Raw genomic sequence first — 16,504 nt, 5'->3', positions numbered from 1 at the left:
GATTTTATCTGAGGTAAAGCGTTTTTTTATTTATATTTTTCCTGAATTTCTTATCATAGTTCTTTACTTGTGATATAATGGAAATGATGTCTTTTACAGTGTTCTTATCTTCATGAGAATTGGTATGAAGTGTTGCTCCTAAGTCCTCTTAATGGTTACATTATAATGAGTTAAACAGCTTTGTAGAAATAAAAGTTTGTAAATAATGCCCCCCTCCCCTTCTTTTTGGTTTGTTTTCATAGGCTCTAGAGACATTCAAATCAATCTTCTATAGTTACTCTTGGGCAGAATCTAGGAGATAATGTGTTGCAGGGATGCCGGAATTATTTCTGAAATTCACACATTAGGAAAACTGATTACGTAGCGCAGGTTTTCATAGTTCATACCTTTGCAATTCAAACAAAAGCCCTTGTTCTCAACTTAATAATCTGTCTAGTTGAGAAAAATGGGGATCATTGACAGCATTAAGTGTACACCATTCCATTTCATTCTCCCTTTACTTGGTAAACCCGGTCTTGGTGGCTGTTAAAATTTTGTGAACTGGAAGTTCAGCTGTGCTTTTGACTTGTGAAATGAAGGCAGAATCATTCTATTTTTCTATTTATTTTACTATGTGTTAAGTATTTTTCAATTTTCTTAAAAATAGTATAATTCCAAAAGATTAATAGGCAATGTAAAAGTATAGTTCCCACTTTGCATATTATTTTCAAGTTCTTTTGAGCTTATCCTTGCCATAATATTATTTAGATAATGAACTGGCAAGTAAGAATTTCATCTTATTTAGTAAATGGAAAGTAAGGTACTTTACTTCTGCAAGCATATAGAGGATACAGCTTGAATAAACATTAATTTAAAAAGCCATTTGTAGCTGATACTGAAATACTCAAGAAAAATTCATATTAACTCCAGTGACAGTTTCTCTTGCCTAAGGAATTTCTGCATGTCATCTGAATAAAGTTCCCTTTAATTGATCAAACTGTGTTCAGTCTATTCATTGTATACTTAGTAAAATTATGGCAGAAATTATTTTTTTAATTACTTCCATTTTGGAAACAAATAATGACTTGCCATCATCTATTAGAGTTCTAAGCACTGAGAAAACTGAATATCAATTTATTTGTGAATGTATATTACACCATATGTATTATAGTGGAAATGCCAACCACAGCTTCCAGCTTTAATTCTATAAAAATAAATTCTACAATGTGATTCTCCTGTCTATGACCAAGGACACTTTCAAGAGGCACAATGAATCTGCATATGTTGAGATTTTTGTTACATACGACCTGAAATCATAGGCAAGAGACTAATAACTGATGAAAGTTAGGCTGTGTCTATAGTCAGGAGGTATCTACTAAAGCAACAATACTTGGCTTTCTGGATGTCTGTGAAACAAGGAAAGGGTCATCCACTGATTTATCTCTAATGAATATACAAATTTTTATTGAAGTCCAGGTATGACCATTTGAATCTTACCCCAAACTTCTAAGTCAATTACTGACTTTGACATAAGACCACAAAGTCAATTTATAAGTCAGGGTTCTAAGTAAATCATGCAGCTGGACAACTATAGCAAAATCATTCTTTCTTGTTATCTTTTATCTTTGAGTAAGTACATATCTCTTATGCCGAAAAGCATGCACATGTGGTAAATATATATCAATCTCTCTCTCTCTCTCACACATACATACACAGATGTTTCCATATAAACCAACTATGTTTCCATTAGGCTTTTATTTCCTGTGATATTCATACATTGATACATAGGAAACATTTGAACTTAAACACATATAAAACTGACATAATATATGTCATAATCAATTGCTTAATGTTTGTATCTAAAATTACTAAGTTATCACATTTTAGAATTAAAAGATATCAACCAAACCAACCCCCTCATTTTGTAGAAGAAACTGAGGCCTAGTATGAAAGTTAATTTGATTGATATCATTAAGATTATTAGGGATATAATGTGGACTAGAGTCCAAGTCATGGAGTGCAGAGAGTCCAATGTTCGTTTTTTTTTTTTAATCATGCTACCTGTAGGAAAAAAAATTGAATTTCTCTCTTTTTCTGTATATATTTCAATAGTGACAGAAATCTCTTGAGGTTTAATTATGTATGTATAGCTATATATTTGGCTATTAAAATGGATTTTTTTACAATAGTATATAATTCTGCTTTAGGCTCTAGTTTATATCTGTAAAATCAGGGAAATTATAATCCAAATTTGATAGATTAAAAGAAATTCATAGTTATTCATAGTTATTTTCCTCTTATGTAAGATAGCAAATGATGATGGACATTAAAGTAACTTAACATGGTTTAGAACATATATTCAACAAGTTGAGAGAATTTTTCATTTTAGCAGAACAATGACAGTAGATATAAGCTTCTACCTAGCATTTAGTATATCCTCAGTAAAAACATATTTGTAATGGAAATGAATAAAGCTTTCTATACATTATTTATGAAACTTTCTATGCATTCTAATTGGGATAATCTTTTACCTTTTCCATCAATAGTGATGATTCCTTTGGCTCTATGCTCCTTTGCATTTTGCCAACTGTGTAGATGCACTTTACTTTATTAACATCCTTAACACACAATTCTGAACTAACATTTCCTCTAAATTTTTTTTCTAGAAAATTTATAGAAGAATGTGACGTTTTGCTATTTTTCAATTGAATTGCTTCCTTGTTAGGCAGTTAACCAGTATAGCATTTTAGATTCTAAATTTACCTGTTGATAAAATATAAAAGATTGAATTTATTAATTTCAAAAATAAAATGTGAACTATTTTTAAAACTAACTATAATATAACAAAACCATTGCTTCACCATAGCCCCCAATGCTTTCAGACATTTTAACATCATTTCTTTTCCTAAAAGAGGATGGTAATGGAGGTTATGTAGAAAATTTAGTATAATAATTGTTTAGAGCTTTATGTTTAAATTGTATATAACCAATTGCTAGGCTGTTAGCAAGGCTGTATATCCATTTATTTACTATGACTCTATAGAAATAGTAGAATCTGTATATGTGTGTGTGTATATATCTATATCTATATCTATCTATATATATCTATATCTATATATATATCTATATCTATATCTATATATCTTGAGTCAGCTTTGCTTTTCTTTCTTATTTATTTTAAAAGCCCTTAGAATCTTTTCTAAAGCAGGGACGATGTTTCAGAACATTACACAGTGCTTTATTTAGCATTAGTGTTGTGGGAGAAATCACATTCCAAGAAGAACTGAGCTGAAACCACTAAAACTAGTCTTAATTATCACTTCTGGTGAATTAATGTTTTAAAGGCGGAATAAAGGTTTATTTTCTGTAATTTAGTGATGAACTAAATTCCAGATTATTGAACTCTAATGCTGTGTAAAAACAAAAAAAAAAAACTATTAAAGCTTCCAAGTAGGATTCATCTGACAAGTTAATTTTTTCCCCCTGAACATATTTATTATTTACAAACACATAATTTGCAAATAAAAATTTCTCTGCTCCAAAACCTCCATCACAGCATTCCAATTGGGCATAAGCCATTGGGGAAATTTCTTCATAGCATTTTTTTTTTGACCTGCATAAATCTTTATTTTCCTTCTTTCAGATGCGTCTGCATCCATACATTACTGTGTTTGGCTGAATTCCACTCTAATATGATGCTCCATTATGCACCATACTCTGATGACCTTGCTACTTCACAACCTGCTGGAGCCTGCCCTTGGCCGTGGGGTGTCAGCCAATCACTGCTTGTCCCACTTGTTGTGCATCTGATTTTCAAGGTTTTTTGTTTTGTTTTGTTTTGTTTTGTTTTCATTTAAGGAAAAATAGTATTGAAATAAACGTATAAAAGAAACAGTATTAATAAAGAAATGTGCTACTAATGGATGTCTAAGTCACCAGGAATTCCTTTCTCAGAATGGTGGTTAGCAGAACTTAACAGTGAAGTCTTTTTAAAAAAAAAACCAAAAGCATATTTCAACAATGATTTTAAGACTCTGGCTTTGTGTAAACCAAGAAAAATTAAATCTATGAAGTCTTTGTCTATAATACATTAAAAAATGACTTTGTATAAAATCCTAAATTGATCAATAGTTTTAAAGTGTTACATAATCAAAGCCTTTTCCAGATCAGGGAGATAGGTCTGTCAGAGTGAAGGATGGTGTCTCCTTTGCATTGTGTGGGTGTATTTCTAAATGCCACTGTGCGTGTTTGCTCCCACACATGTGTATAGAAGGACTTGGAGCAATATTTATAAAAATTATTGTCTGTAAGACAAACTTGAGAGATTTATTTTGTGTTTACCACAGCCACTGCCAATGGACTGGTTTTTCCTTAATCTTGAAATACTGACCAAAATATCTGTAGAATTTTTAAGATTTGTGTTGCTGTTGTTATTAAATTCCTTAAGAAAATTTAGAACCTTTAAGTTAGATTCACTGAAGTCACTGTGGTCACATTCAGAAGGAATATGTGGCTACCTATTTTTGTGGACTACATTTATCTGAAGGCTATTCTATTTGATGTCAGATAACATAAGTTCAAGCAGCTTCTGAGAATTCAGCACGTTATATATTTTTGAGAAAGCAGGTAGCCGAAGTTTAGTTGTATAAATAGTGATTTGCTAAGTAAGTCAAGAATTCTCTGTATGGTCCCTCTAACTCTCTCTGTTTATATTTTTATGTCTCTATTTGTTATGTTGTATGTGTTTATGTGCTTAAAAATAAGTGTTCCATATGAAAACTTCGATAATTTTATATTTATCATATCATCTGCCTTATTAAAGTTTTCCCCAAGTTTGGAAATACTAAGAATTCAAGACTCTTGAGAAATTTTTGGTGAATTATTGTCAATATAAAAGCCCTTTATGAAATGTAAATATATACTGGAACAACATTAAAATGTGGAATGATAGGAAATGCACACTAACCCATGTAAATCACCAGTGCATGTATTTCAGGCTTTTTATTTTATTAGCTGTTTATTTAATTTTGCAAAATAGAAATTTTCAGAAATATCACTGAGAATATAGTGAAATTCCTGAATAAAACCTAATTTTCATCAACCTCTCATTTTGTTTTGAGCACAAGGACCAGTGTAAGAAACGGGTGAAAAAACTTCTTTCCACGTTTGGCTTCTAGGAAATATTATGTTTCCTCATCCCAAGTAGTAAAGTTCCTTAGATATATACTTAAACTAAATCCTGTAACAAATCACATCAACTCAAAACAAATTACAGACCAAAAGACCAAAAAAAGAAGTCCAGAATTTGGGGATAAATTAATCTGTAACCACATGGAGGGGGTATTTATGAATACCTTCACAAGGACCATTCTAAGGCAGAATTTTGCAAACTTGGGTTGCAACACACTATTGGGACATGAATCAATTTGTAAGTTTCTACCATACCACAATTCGAAAGATATGAAATAAAGCAGAAAAATTTCAAGTACACCATTCATGTAGTAAGGGTAAATATCATCTTGTGCAGTCTTTATTTCAGTTGTGTTTGTATGCCTGTGTGTCTTCCTGCTTTTGGTTGCTATGTAAAAAATTTGTCTTTTTGTGGAAGCAATTGAAAAGGATTGAGAACCATCCCTCTAGATTGTTCGGGGTAGGGAACAGTGGTTATTTTACTGTTATGATTAGAAAAACATAATAAATCAAAACAACAAAATTACTAAGACTCCCAAGGATTTTAGTGTGCTTTTCAGCTGAATCAAAATAATCAACAGCAACAAGCTTTTGAGAAGTCTGTTATCATTCCTCTGTTTGTTTTTAAATCTTTGAGCATTTCGCCACTGGTTCCTATCCCTGCACAGACTTCCAGATTTCTCTCTGCTCCAACCCGTTGCTCCCAGATGTCATCCTCCTCCTCAGGTCTCCTTTTCAGTTACTGGAATTTGCCATGTAGGGAGGTTTCTGTGGAGAGTTGGAGATAAACTCAGAGCAACCCACCCACCTTATATATTTTAGCATTTGGATATTTTATTTAAAACGACAAGACAATACTTCCTTCTCCATTACAAAATCTAAAGAGGAATATGAGGCTTCCCTGGTGGCGCAGTGGTTGAGAGTCCCCCTGCCGATGCAGGGGACATGGGTTCGTGCCCCGGTCCGGGAAGATCCCACATGCTGCAGAGCGGCTGGGCCTGTGAGCCATGGCCGCTGAGCCTGCACGTCTGGAACCTGTGCTCTGCAACGGGAGAGGCCACAACAATGAAAGGCCCGCATACCGCAAAAAATAATAATAATAATAAAAGAAATAAAGAGGAATATGGGAATGTTAGAGACTGGCTTAAATAAAGTTTTTTTCTTTTAACACAATTAATATAAGCTGGTACTGGGTATGCAAAGAAAAATAAGATAGAGTCTTTGTCCTCATGAAATTACTATATTAAAAAGAAGATTACAGAGCAGAAAAATGATGATTATAGATTATATTTGCATTATGCTTCTTAAGGGTCAAAGCATTGAATGCATGTTTGCTTCTCAGCGTAATCAGTGAAAAAAAAGCACCATTATTATTTCTGAGGTGAGCAAACTAGAGTAATGAACAGCTTTTTCAGCACTCTGATGGAACTATCTAAGAACTTTATCAAGTCTTTGAAGAAATAGCCAGTCAGAATTCAAAAGTACTGAAAGCATTTGAGGAAGGTGGTGAAATTTGTGCTTTCAAATACACTATATTTTTAGACTTACCTAGGTAAATTCTTCCCAAAAGAATTAGAAAAGGCCCAGCTTTTCAAACTTTTTCCAGTCACAAACTACACTTTATACTACCAAAAAAAAAAAAAAAAGTGTTGTGGGTATAATTTGGAGATCTCATTAATTACCCTACTTTGTAAACAACAACCCCATATGTGGTTAAAAACAAACAAACAAACCTCAAGAACTAGGTAAATCACTCTAATCTTAATTAATTTTTGAGCCTATCTCTAGAAAAACAACTGAGATCCTTCAGAAGTAATCCCACAATTTGAAATAGCTCTCTGGGAATAATTTCTATCTGTAACTTTGCAAAACGCTTTTCTTGGATGTGTGTGACTTTTTTTTTATCCATTTATTTTATAGAGAATAGATTGATTTGCGATATCTTTTATACACCATGCAAGGCTTTGTAATTAAAATGATGGCTAAAATAAGGCCCTTATCCTCTGTGCAAAAATAATATACATAAGGCAAGGGATACATGAAGCTCAGAGAGACTGCCCCCAAGTTTGTCTTGTCTGTCGTGGCATTCCCAGTGCCTACTAGAGTTCTCAGCATATAGGAGACACCCCCAAAGTACTTGTGGAACAAATGAATGAACAAAGGGCCTGGGCTTTATTGCTAGGTAGACTGAAAATCCATCCACATGGGATCACCAGACTGTGGTATGACCCTTTTATATTGGACTCTAAGAACTCCTAATTTGTTATTTTCTTTCCCTGCTGGGTGGGTGTCTCCATGACAGAAGACTACCTGCTAGGTTGGCTAGAGTCCCTGCCTTCTCTGCAGGATGTATGACTTGTTTCTGTACCAAATGAATAATTCTCTGATTTCCCCTCCTCGCTTCTTCTTGGTGGTGTTATAAACACCAAACCCTTAAAAAAGATAAAACTAAAGAAAACATGTGAGGGAGGCACTGGTCACACAACAGACTTCTAATATATTTTGAGGGGCTGTGCAGAAGTGTGCAGACACATGGGTTTTCAAGATTTTTGTGGAGATCCTCATCTGCAAGGAAAAATGGACACACACACACCCGAACGCTTGCATAAGTCTCTGTATTCATCAATTTATATAGTCCTGCAGGTATTATTCAATCACTGTACCAACCTATGCTCACTGATAATGGATCTTTTTTCCCCATTTTCATTCTGACTGCCCCTGAGGAGAAATCATTTTTAAAGATGAGAGTCTAGCATATCTGTAAAGAGAAACGTGTACTTGGTGTACTCAGGAAAGAGGTCTAGAAGAAAGAATATGCCCTTACTGGGGAGTGGTGGGCAGTGAGGTAGAAGCTGAGAAATGCCTTGCAAATTAAAAGCAGTCCTTAGAAGTCCAGAGATTCTAAGCGGCACCTCTTGTAAATTGCAAATGACCTCTGAAGGAGTTGGTTCAGTCTTGGGCACACCTGGGTGTAAATTGCTGTAAGCAGATAACTAGGTCAGCACCTCACAAAGATCAATAGTTCTTAAGAAATGAGGATTTTGATTAGAGCCATGAGGAAGAATGAACAGCCTTCAGTAGTTTAGAAGACTGAGATCTCTGTTAAGGCACCAAGTGTCTTGGACTCCAGCTGGGAGTCAGGAGGTAAGGTGAGATTATAGCAGAAAAGAATATTCAGTCCCAACAAAAGCAAATGTATGTGGCCTTGATTTTGGCCCAGGGCCCTGGTGACCAGAAGGATGACACTAAGTGTCAAGGCTTGATATGATTGCAAGACTGGTGTTAAAAAGTAGTAAACATTTACTTTCTCCCATTTCTACTAGTTGTTTTGCTTTGGTTTGGGTTTTGTTTTTAGCCTAGAGTATCAGGTCCAAGTGCTCTGTCTTCATTCATTTTCTACCCCTGTACTTTTGGGAGAAAGAGAAAAACAAAGAAGGAGAAAAAAAGGAAAAAAAAAGTACAACCACTGCATGGCAATAGACTCACCTTCTCCTTACTATTATTATTAGATTACTGTAATCAAAATGCTTGATACTTGCCACATTATTGCCATGTAGCTGTTTCTTATCCTAACTTAATTCCATTCTCAGAAATTGAGTTCTAATAGGTCTGTACTATATCCCAGAAACCTGAATTTTTAACACTTCCCCCTTTTCAATTCTGATTGCAGAGGGTAGGTAAGACTACAAAACATGAGGTTTAAAGCCCCTGAAATTCCTAACTTCTGCTTACTGGTTTGCTTTTTGACAGCCTCTGGCAAAATAGAAAACTGAAGCCTAGTAAGGTTATAGGAAAATCTGCCTTCTTGCCCTGGCTTTCTCACTAACTGGCCAGTGCACCCTATGTAAGTCCTTTCAAGTCCTGAAGCCTCTCAAACTCATCTGGTGTCATTTTACATAATAACCCCTGCTCTGATTACATGACAGGGCTTATGAGGGTCACATAAAACGTTTGGGACTTGTAAAACGCCACGGAAACTTAAGATAGTACTTCTCCTTATCCATGAATTTCTCTAAGCCCTTCTTGAAGTGCATTTATTGTACACTTTTGGGGTATTTTCACTATCCATTATTTTTAAAAGGTTTTTGGTTTCAGGGATTTTTGTTTGTTTGTTTTGTCACAATCACTTGTTTGAAGCCTCTGATGTTCTCTTATCCTGGTTTATTTCTTCAAAGTTATGCTGATCCCCGATCAAGGTGCAACTAGGGTGTGTGCTGTCCTTAGAGCAATAGCCACTGGGTTTTGTCTGAAGTCATTTCAGAGCCTATGACATCTCGATAGGAAAAAGGAGAAGAAATAGCTTATTGCTGTAAAACAAGTAGTTTAGGAAAGACTTAAAATAGTTTGTATCCATTTTGATACTTTAAAAAATTCACTACTTTTTAACAGTCCTTTCCTCTTCCATACAATATTTCCTGGGAGTTTTTCTTTCACTTCTCATGTCCGGCCTCTAACATTAAGCGCGATCATTTATGGAGCTTTAATTCTGTGCCAATCGCTCTGCAACGACGTGTACCACATTATAACATTGACTCCTCCTAACAATTCCAGGAGGCAGGTTCTATTATTTTTTCCATGTGACACATGTAACTGGGGAATAAAATCAAACAAAACCTCTTAGGTCCCATCCTCTTTACGTAAAACAGGGGCCTTCAGCTACCTGCAGTCAACTCTTCTCTGACATAGTTCTCTCTACAAATCTGAGAATTATTATTGATATAGTAGTCTTGATAGATTTGAATTTGCATATATATATATATATATATATATATTTTTAGGCTTTTATGTGCATTTCGTTCTAGTCCACAATATTTGCGATGTATCCTCAGCAAAAAGGGCTGCCATAACAAAATACCATGGACTATGTGCCTTAAACCATAGAAATTTCTTTTTCACAGTTCTAGTGGCTAGAAGTCCCAGATCAAGGTGCCAGCACATTCACAGAGAGAGAGCTCTGTGTTCCTTTCCCTTCTTCTAATGACACCAGTTCTATCAGATTAGGGCCTTACCCTTCTGATATAATTAGCCCCATAAAGATCCTAATTCCAAGTAAATCACATTGGATGTCAGGGCTTCAGCATATGAATTTTGGGGATACACAAGTCACTCCATAGCAGATTCTATTCTTGGTCTGAGCAGAACACATTGGAATAGACCATTGTTTCTTCATGAGCTTGTCATTCACCACAGTTGGTATATTCATAGGAAGGAAGGTACACTTTCCATTTTAAAAGAACATTTTCCCTTTTCAGATTGGCTCCAAAAGGCAGCCCTTTAGATGTGTTCTTGGCACTGATGAAAAATTGGTACAGTTGCTATAGCTTTTGTGAAAAAATATGAATCTATAACATGTATGCATGTGCATAAAATTTGAAGTTCATTGTTTAGCTTATTATATCTAACTTTTTATGCATATCTTTGAATGTTTTTTGCAATTTTCAGTTTTCACAGGGATTTGTGATATTACATAACATCTTAGTTATTTTAATTTTGCCAACCAATATAAGTGCATGTAGGTATATTAATTAATGTAAAATCAATATTCGTATAAAATAGTCCAGAAATTGTTCCACAAATGTAACAGTAGTCTTTTAAAATGATGATGCTAATATTTAGTCTTAAATGTCTAGTATATTTTCAGCATTAAAGTCCAAATGAAAAGGAATAGGGGTTAAGGGGTGGGGGGAGTCAGTTGAAACATTAATAATGTAGGCTTAATAATCCCTCTTTTCAAAGGACAGTCTCAGTGGATTTTCACACACAGTGGCATAATTGGTCTGACAAAGATCCGATGGGTTTGATTTCTCCTGGCATATGGAAACTGCCAAACCTGTAACCAAGGCTGGTCCCAAGCTCTGAGTGACTCTTCACCAACTATTATTATGTATGCATGCAACACTTTGCATCAACACAAATCCATGGACATATCAAGGATTTTTTTTTCACTGTGCCTTTTTATTTTCTTAAAAAAATTAAAGAGTCATGTAATAAAATACATAATGAGTAGCCTGGGAACTATATATGTATCCAGTGGGCTGTAGGAAGTGGTTATATTTTAGGGTAATAACACAGGATTAACTCATCAATGTCGGGAAGAGAAACTTCTTTTCTGTCCTTTGGTCAGAATTTCTAGACAACGGAGTATAACAGCTGAATAGACCTTTCCTAAGAAGTACCTTTCTAAGCTTCCTGAGCTAATTTTACATTTGACCCCCTATATTAAAAATGGCAAGTTAATCAGTTCTTTTGTTCAGGGAAATGGCAATAAGTATGGCATGAACGTAAAGGTTTTGTTTTGCTTTTTTAAAAATTGCATCTAAATCTGCTTTTTGGTGTATTTAACTGTTGAACACAAGGACCAATTTTAGATAGAGAGATGGCTTTTCTATAGGGGATTAAGGACAAAAGATGGTAATGCCGATTTTTTTCCAAACCAATGCGCATACTATTAGGTCAGGAGCATTAAAATTTACCTTGTTACAAAAATTTCTTGCCTTTTTCTTTAATGTTTTAATGTTTCTTTAATAAGAAACTAATGTGTGTGTATGTATGTGCATATGTATGTATGATATGTATATGCATATATACATATAACTACACACACAAAGGTAATACAGTTAACATTACAGAGAGCAGATACTCAATGAGTGATTATCTTATGCCAATTATGTGGTTATATGCAAGGCATTGTTTTAGGCACTGGAGAAGCAGCAAAATAAAAGACACACATGTCTTCCCCCATGGAGATTCAATTATAGTTGGATAATACATAAATAATAGGTAAACTTATACTGCATGCTGTGTTCTACGCACTGGTCAAACGTATTTTATATATATTAACTTATTAAATAGGTCCAACAGCACTATGAAGAACACCTGTAATTGTCTTCATTCTGTAGATGAGGAGAGTGTTGCACAGTGGAGTTGAGTAACTTGCTCATTGCCCCACAATTTACAAAGCGTCAGAGCTGAGGTTCAAGTGCAGACAGTCTGGCTACAGAGGCCATACTCTCCACCACTGTGCATATGTGAAGTAGAGGGAACACATTTATTTTACAGCCAACTAGTTCTGTGAGGATGAAATTGAATTCACTCGACTTTTCTTAAAGGCTTCAGTGAAATTTCAGCCTTACTATTTTAATACCTTTTACTATGTTCTTGAAATTAGGTCACTCGGTCCAATTTTTTTTTTAATAGTGCCATCTCAAGCCTTAAAGTGCAAATCAAAAGATTGGAAGATAGTTATTAGACTAGTAAGCACTTCCCTCCTTCCTTCTACCCATTCTGTTCTTTGGGGAATACCTCATAAATATATTTTTCCCTTTTTTTGTTATCTTATTTTAATATTCTTCATTTTGTTAAGTTTTCATCGTCTGTGGTGTATGTTATTAATACAACTAGGAGAAAACAAATCCATTAATTTTTGTGAATTGTCAATTGATTTAGGATAGGAAATGCCTTTATATAGAGAATAAAATTTTACTTAGAAGATTTTAAAATCATACATTTTGTTTACCTTTTACTAAAAAGACATGTTTTCTCTTATTTTTGTTTTCTTTTCCCCTAATCATTCAGAACATTTAAAAGAAAAGGTGAAAGTGAATTCCTTGTAAGATTTCCTATAACATACTCTGGTTTTCTTTAAATTAGGTGCTCATTATTAAATATTCAATTAAAATATGACCTACATCATTTCACAGTTTTTTTCTCTCAAAACGTATTATCATTCTATTTCTTTATTTAAACATTATATGTTTCTTTATGAGACACATTTTTAATCACTTAAAATTCAGATGAGTACCAGTGAAGCCTATCTGAAGTTGATTCTTTATGACAATAAATGTACTCATTTTTGCTATGATAGTGCTTTCCTAACGTGTTGATGATACTTTTTATTATAGGATATTTACTCAACAGGTAGATATCTCAAAATATGAATCTTTGTAATATAACTCTGGATTCAGTTATACAATATCTCAATACACTTGTGATCTGGATTGATCTTAGTATATGATTTATATGATTTAAAATTTTTAAGCTTCAGAATTAGTGAATCAAATTTTTGAGGCTATTGCCACAGTCAACAATTTGTGGAATTTTCTTTTTTTTTTTTTTTTTTTTTGCGGTATGTGGGCCCCTCACTCTTGTGGCCTCTCCCGTTGCAGAGCACAGGCTCCAGACGCGCAGGCTCAGCGGCCATGGCTCACGGGCCCAGCCGCTCCGCAGCATGTGGGATCTTCCTGGACCGGGGCACGAACCCGCGTCCCCTGCATTGGCAGGCGGACTCTCAACCACTGCGCCACTAGGGAAGCCCTGGAATTTTCTTTCCTTAACAATAAGTATTAAAAATAATGCCAGCTTCACAGTTATTTCCTACTAATAGGAAGAAAGTATGATAAACTGGTATGGAACCCAACTAATAATCCCCTCCAGACCTCACTTGAATTCTTACAGAGCCCAATATATCACCTCTTTACCATTTGGTTAAAAGTTTAACTCCCACTTGGAAAAAACCAATTTAAAGCCAAAGGACTCTGGCAATTAATCAGTGTTAGTTATTGGCCTACTAAGTGTGAGCATCAAACATACATTCTAAAATTACTGGAGCATTAGAGTATGAGCAAAGTAGGGGATGGAACAATTTGGTTTGAGTTGGAAAGCTCATTCAAATTTAGTGTCTGAAAAGGGATAATTAGTTATGAATCTGTACACTTCAGTGTAGTTACTGGTACACTTTCAGAAAGAGGAAAAGAGAAGAAAAGACAAAGAATGCCGTGTATAGGGCACAACCACATTGTAAGGACCTGATGAAATTCATAATTCAGTCTGTCTGTACTACTGTCACTCTAGAAAAATGTTTCCTGGATACACCTTGTGAGGTTTTTGTTTGTTTGTTTGTTTGTTTGTTTTTTATCCACTTAGCCAAGTGGGAATTGTTTTCAGTCCCCAGCAGCAAATAGTATGAATACTTACCTTCCACAGTAAGCAAGTTATAAAAATACATTACTTGCTTATGTGTTCTTGAGAATTCACTGCTATTAATTTTGAACTTTTTGACTGTTCTTTTGTAAAGCAAGAACAGTAGTTGCCAGAGCACAAGGCAGAAACTCCTAATGGCAAATAAGCATTTACAACCATGTAACTGCTCTATTTATCCTGAGAAGTGGCTCAACGAAGAATTTAGTTTTACTGTATGCTTATGCTTTCCAGTATCTATATTGTTTGCCGATCATTGGATGATGTGAACCTTGAGGAATTTAAAGTGCTTGATGTCCCCACTATGTCACATTACAGTTAATGGAATAGCATATGCACACTGTGAAGGAAGAACAGACATGGCTTGTGAATAAAAAATCAATTTGTACACAGTACTTCTGTAATCTATATAGTCTGTATACATTTCTCTACATCAGAAATTCTCAGTTCTATGTTTCAGGCTACAGAGGTGCCATGTGAAGAAAATGAGAGTGATTTGTGTGAAGCCTAAACAAAGGAAATCCAGCCACACTTCTAGTCCTTAATTACTGTGTCATGCACACTTATGCAATTTATCTTGTGTTCAGAGTTGACCTGTGTGCTGCTCTTTTGATCTCTAGCATTAGTAAGGACTAGAAGAGGGCTGCCACTTGAGCTGTGAATTTTGTTTTGATATAAAATAGTATCAGAAAGAAAGAAATTATTCATCACAATCTAGTTCATATACAAAGACATTGAAATGCAGACAGATCCTCACATCTAAAAGCATGACTTACCATATAATATGCCTCTGCATTAGTGGGTACAATCCTGGCAGAGAGACAGATGCAGCTTTTATAAGGTTTATTTTGGTCTTGATCTCTGATGTTGAACAGATCCCTCGGTTTTTCTCTGTCTCATTTTTCCAACTTATTCAAAACTCCATGGGAAATGTAATAAACTGTAAAAATCAAACAGTGAAACATTGGATATTGATGAATGTAATTTCTATGTTAGTAAACAAACTACCTTCAAGGAGGATGGAGGGAGATTCAGAAATGAAGTAATGGTGCCAAAGCTGAAGCTTAGTATTTTCCTAGAAGAATTAGTTTAAAAAAATTAAAACTATCTTGTTACCAAAAATAATAGTATTGTCATTTTATTCCTAGCACTCCCCTGTGGAGGAGAATTGAAGACATTATTTTATCACTCTGAGTAAAAGCAGAAATGTGTTATTGAAGAAAGGAGGAAAAAATATGCTTCAGAACTAGAGAGGAAAGTCTCAATTTACAAAAGGAAAAAAATGAAGGGTTTTGCTCAGGGGTCCAAAAAAATATTTGTCTTATTTCTTTTTTATCATTTAAGCTGGTTTCTTGCTGGGCCTTTTTATGGAATAATTGAAAAAAAAAGTGGGGAAGAACTTTTTCAGCAAAGGCAAAAGACAGTAAAAAAATTAAAGTGCTAAGAGAATATAGATAGGAAGTTGTATCTTTTTGTACTTTCCTGATTGCCTGCATTTCCCCCTAAACTTATAGTTGAAAAACTCTGAAAAAGATATCAAGCCCTGAGCAAAGTACTAGAGAATAAAACATAACATCCTGTGCCCCTTCTACTCCGCATTCTCACTTCTACTCTCTTTCTTTCTCATGCACATACACGTACACACACAAGCACTCCCACAAGCTCAGACTTCACTAAGCTTTAACACAGTCATACGTTGATAAATCAATTTAGGGAGCATTGAAATTTTGGGGGCATGTTGACATTTTTGAAAGCTGCTTTCACAAAACTGATTATTAATTCTCCCAGGAGATTTCAAGCTGGGGAGGAAGATTGCTCGAATAATGACTTTAGCAAAGTGGACATTCTGCACTTGGCAATTTTCCTGAAAGACATTGGATTGTAGGTAATCTGTGTTTCCCTTCATCCTGCAGCATCCTCTGCAGCGGAGTCAGTTTGTGATAGTCTGAGGTGCTGCTCTTGTCTTTCCCCTGTGGCATCTTGTAAGCTTTTACACTTGCTTTAGCTACATTTTTCCCACCAAGCGGGCTGAGTTTTCTCACTGTCTCAGAGGAAGTCAGATGTCAGTTAAGTACCGAGCAGCCAAGTGATAAGAATATTTTAAACGCTGAATGTTTTTGAAGTTTTCAGGATCCCAGCTGCATTGAGAAAGCTATAAAGGACTAACGCGGGCCTCTCACTGTTGTGGCCTCTCCCATTGCGGAGCACAGGCTCCGGACGCGCAGGCTCCGCGGCCATGGCTCACGGGCCCAGCCGCTCTGCAGCATGTGTGATCTTCCCGGACAGGGGCACGAACTCGCGTCCGCTACATCGGCAGGCGACTCTCAACCACTGAGCCACCAGGGAAGCCCCAAAGTAT

General features: G+C 35.2%; 1 protein-coding gene across 11 annotated transcripts in view; it reads left to right on the top strand.

The window, feature by feature from the left end:
• Positions 1-16,504, top strand: part of PCDH7 (protocadherin 7) — a 448,326-nt gene that overhangs the window by 6,753 nt on the left and 425,069 nt on the right. The window contains exon 2 of one of the 11 annotated variants that reach the window (XM_060148387.1): positions 3,623-3,803. The exons of 9 other annotated variants lie outside the window; for them this stretch is intronic. In XM_060148387.1, the coding sequence (XP_060004370.1) occupies positions 3,623-3,658 (36 nt within the window). In that variant the 3' untranslated portion in view covers positions 3,659-3,803. Of the gene's footprint in view, positions 1-242; positions 366-3,622; positions 3,804-16,504 lie in introns of those variants that run through there. One more of the 11 variants, XM_060148385.1, reaches the window with a different exon arrangement.

Source organism: Lagenorhynchus albirostris, chromosome 4 (assembly GCF_949774975.1).
Source record: "Lagenorhynchus albirostris chromosome 4, mLagAlb1.1, whole genome shotgun sequence".
Taxonomy (NCBI): domain Eukaryota; kingdom Metazoa; phylum Chordata; class Mammalia; order Artiodactyla; family Delphinidae; genus Lagenorhynchus; species Lagenorhynchus albirostris.
Note: the sequence above shows the minus strand (reverse complement) of the source record. Positions and strands in the feature narration are given on the sequence as shown.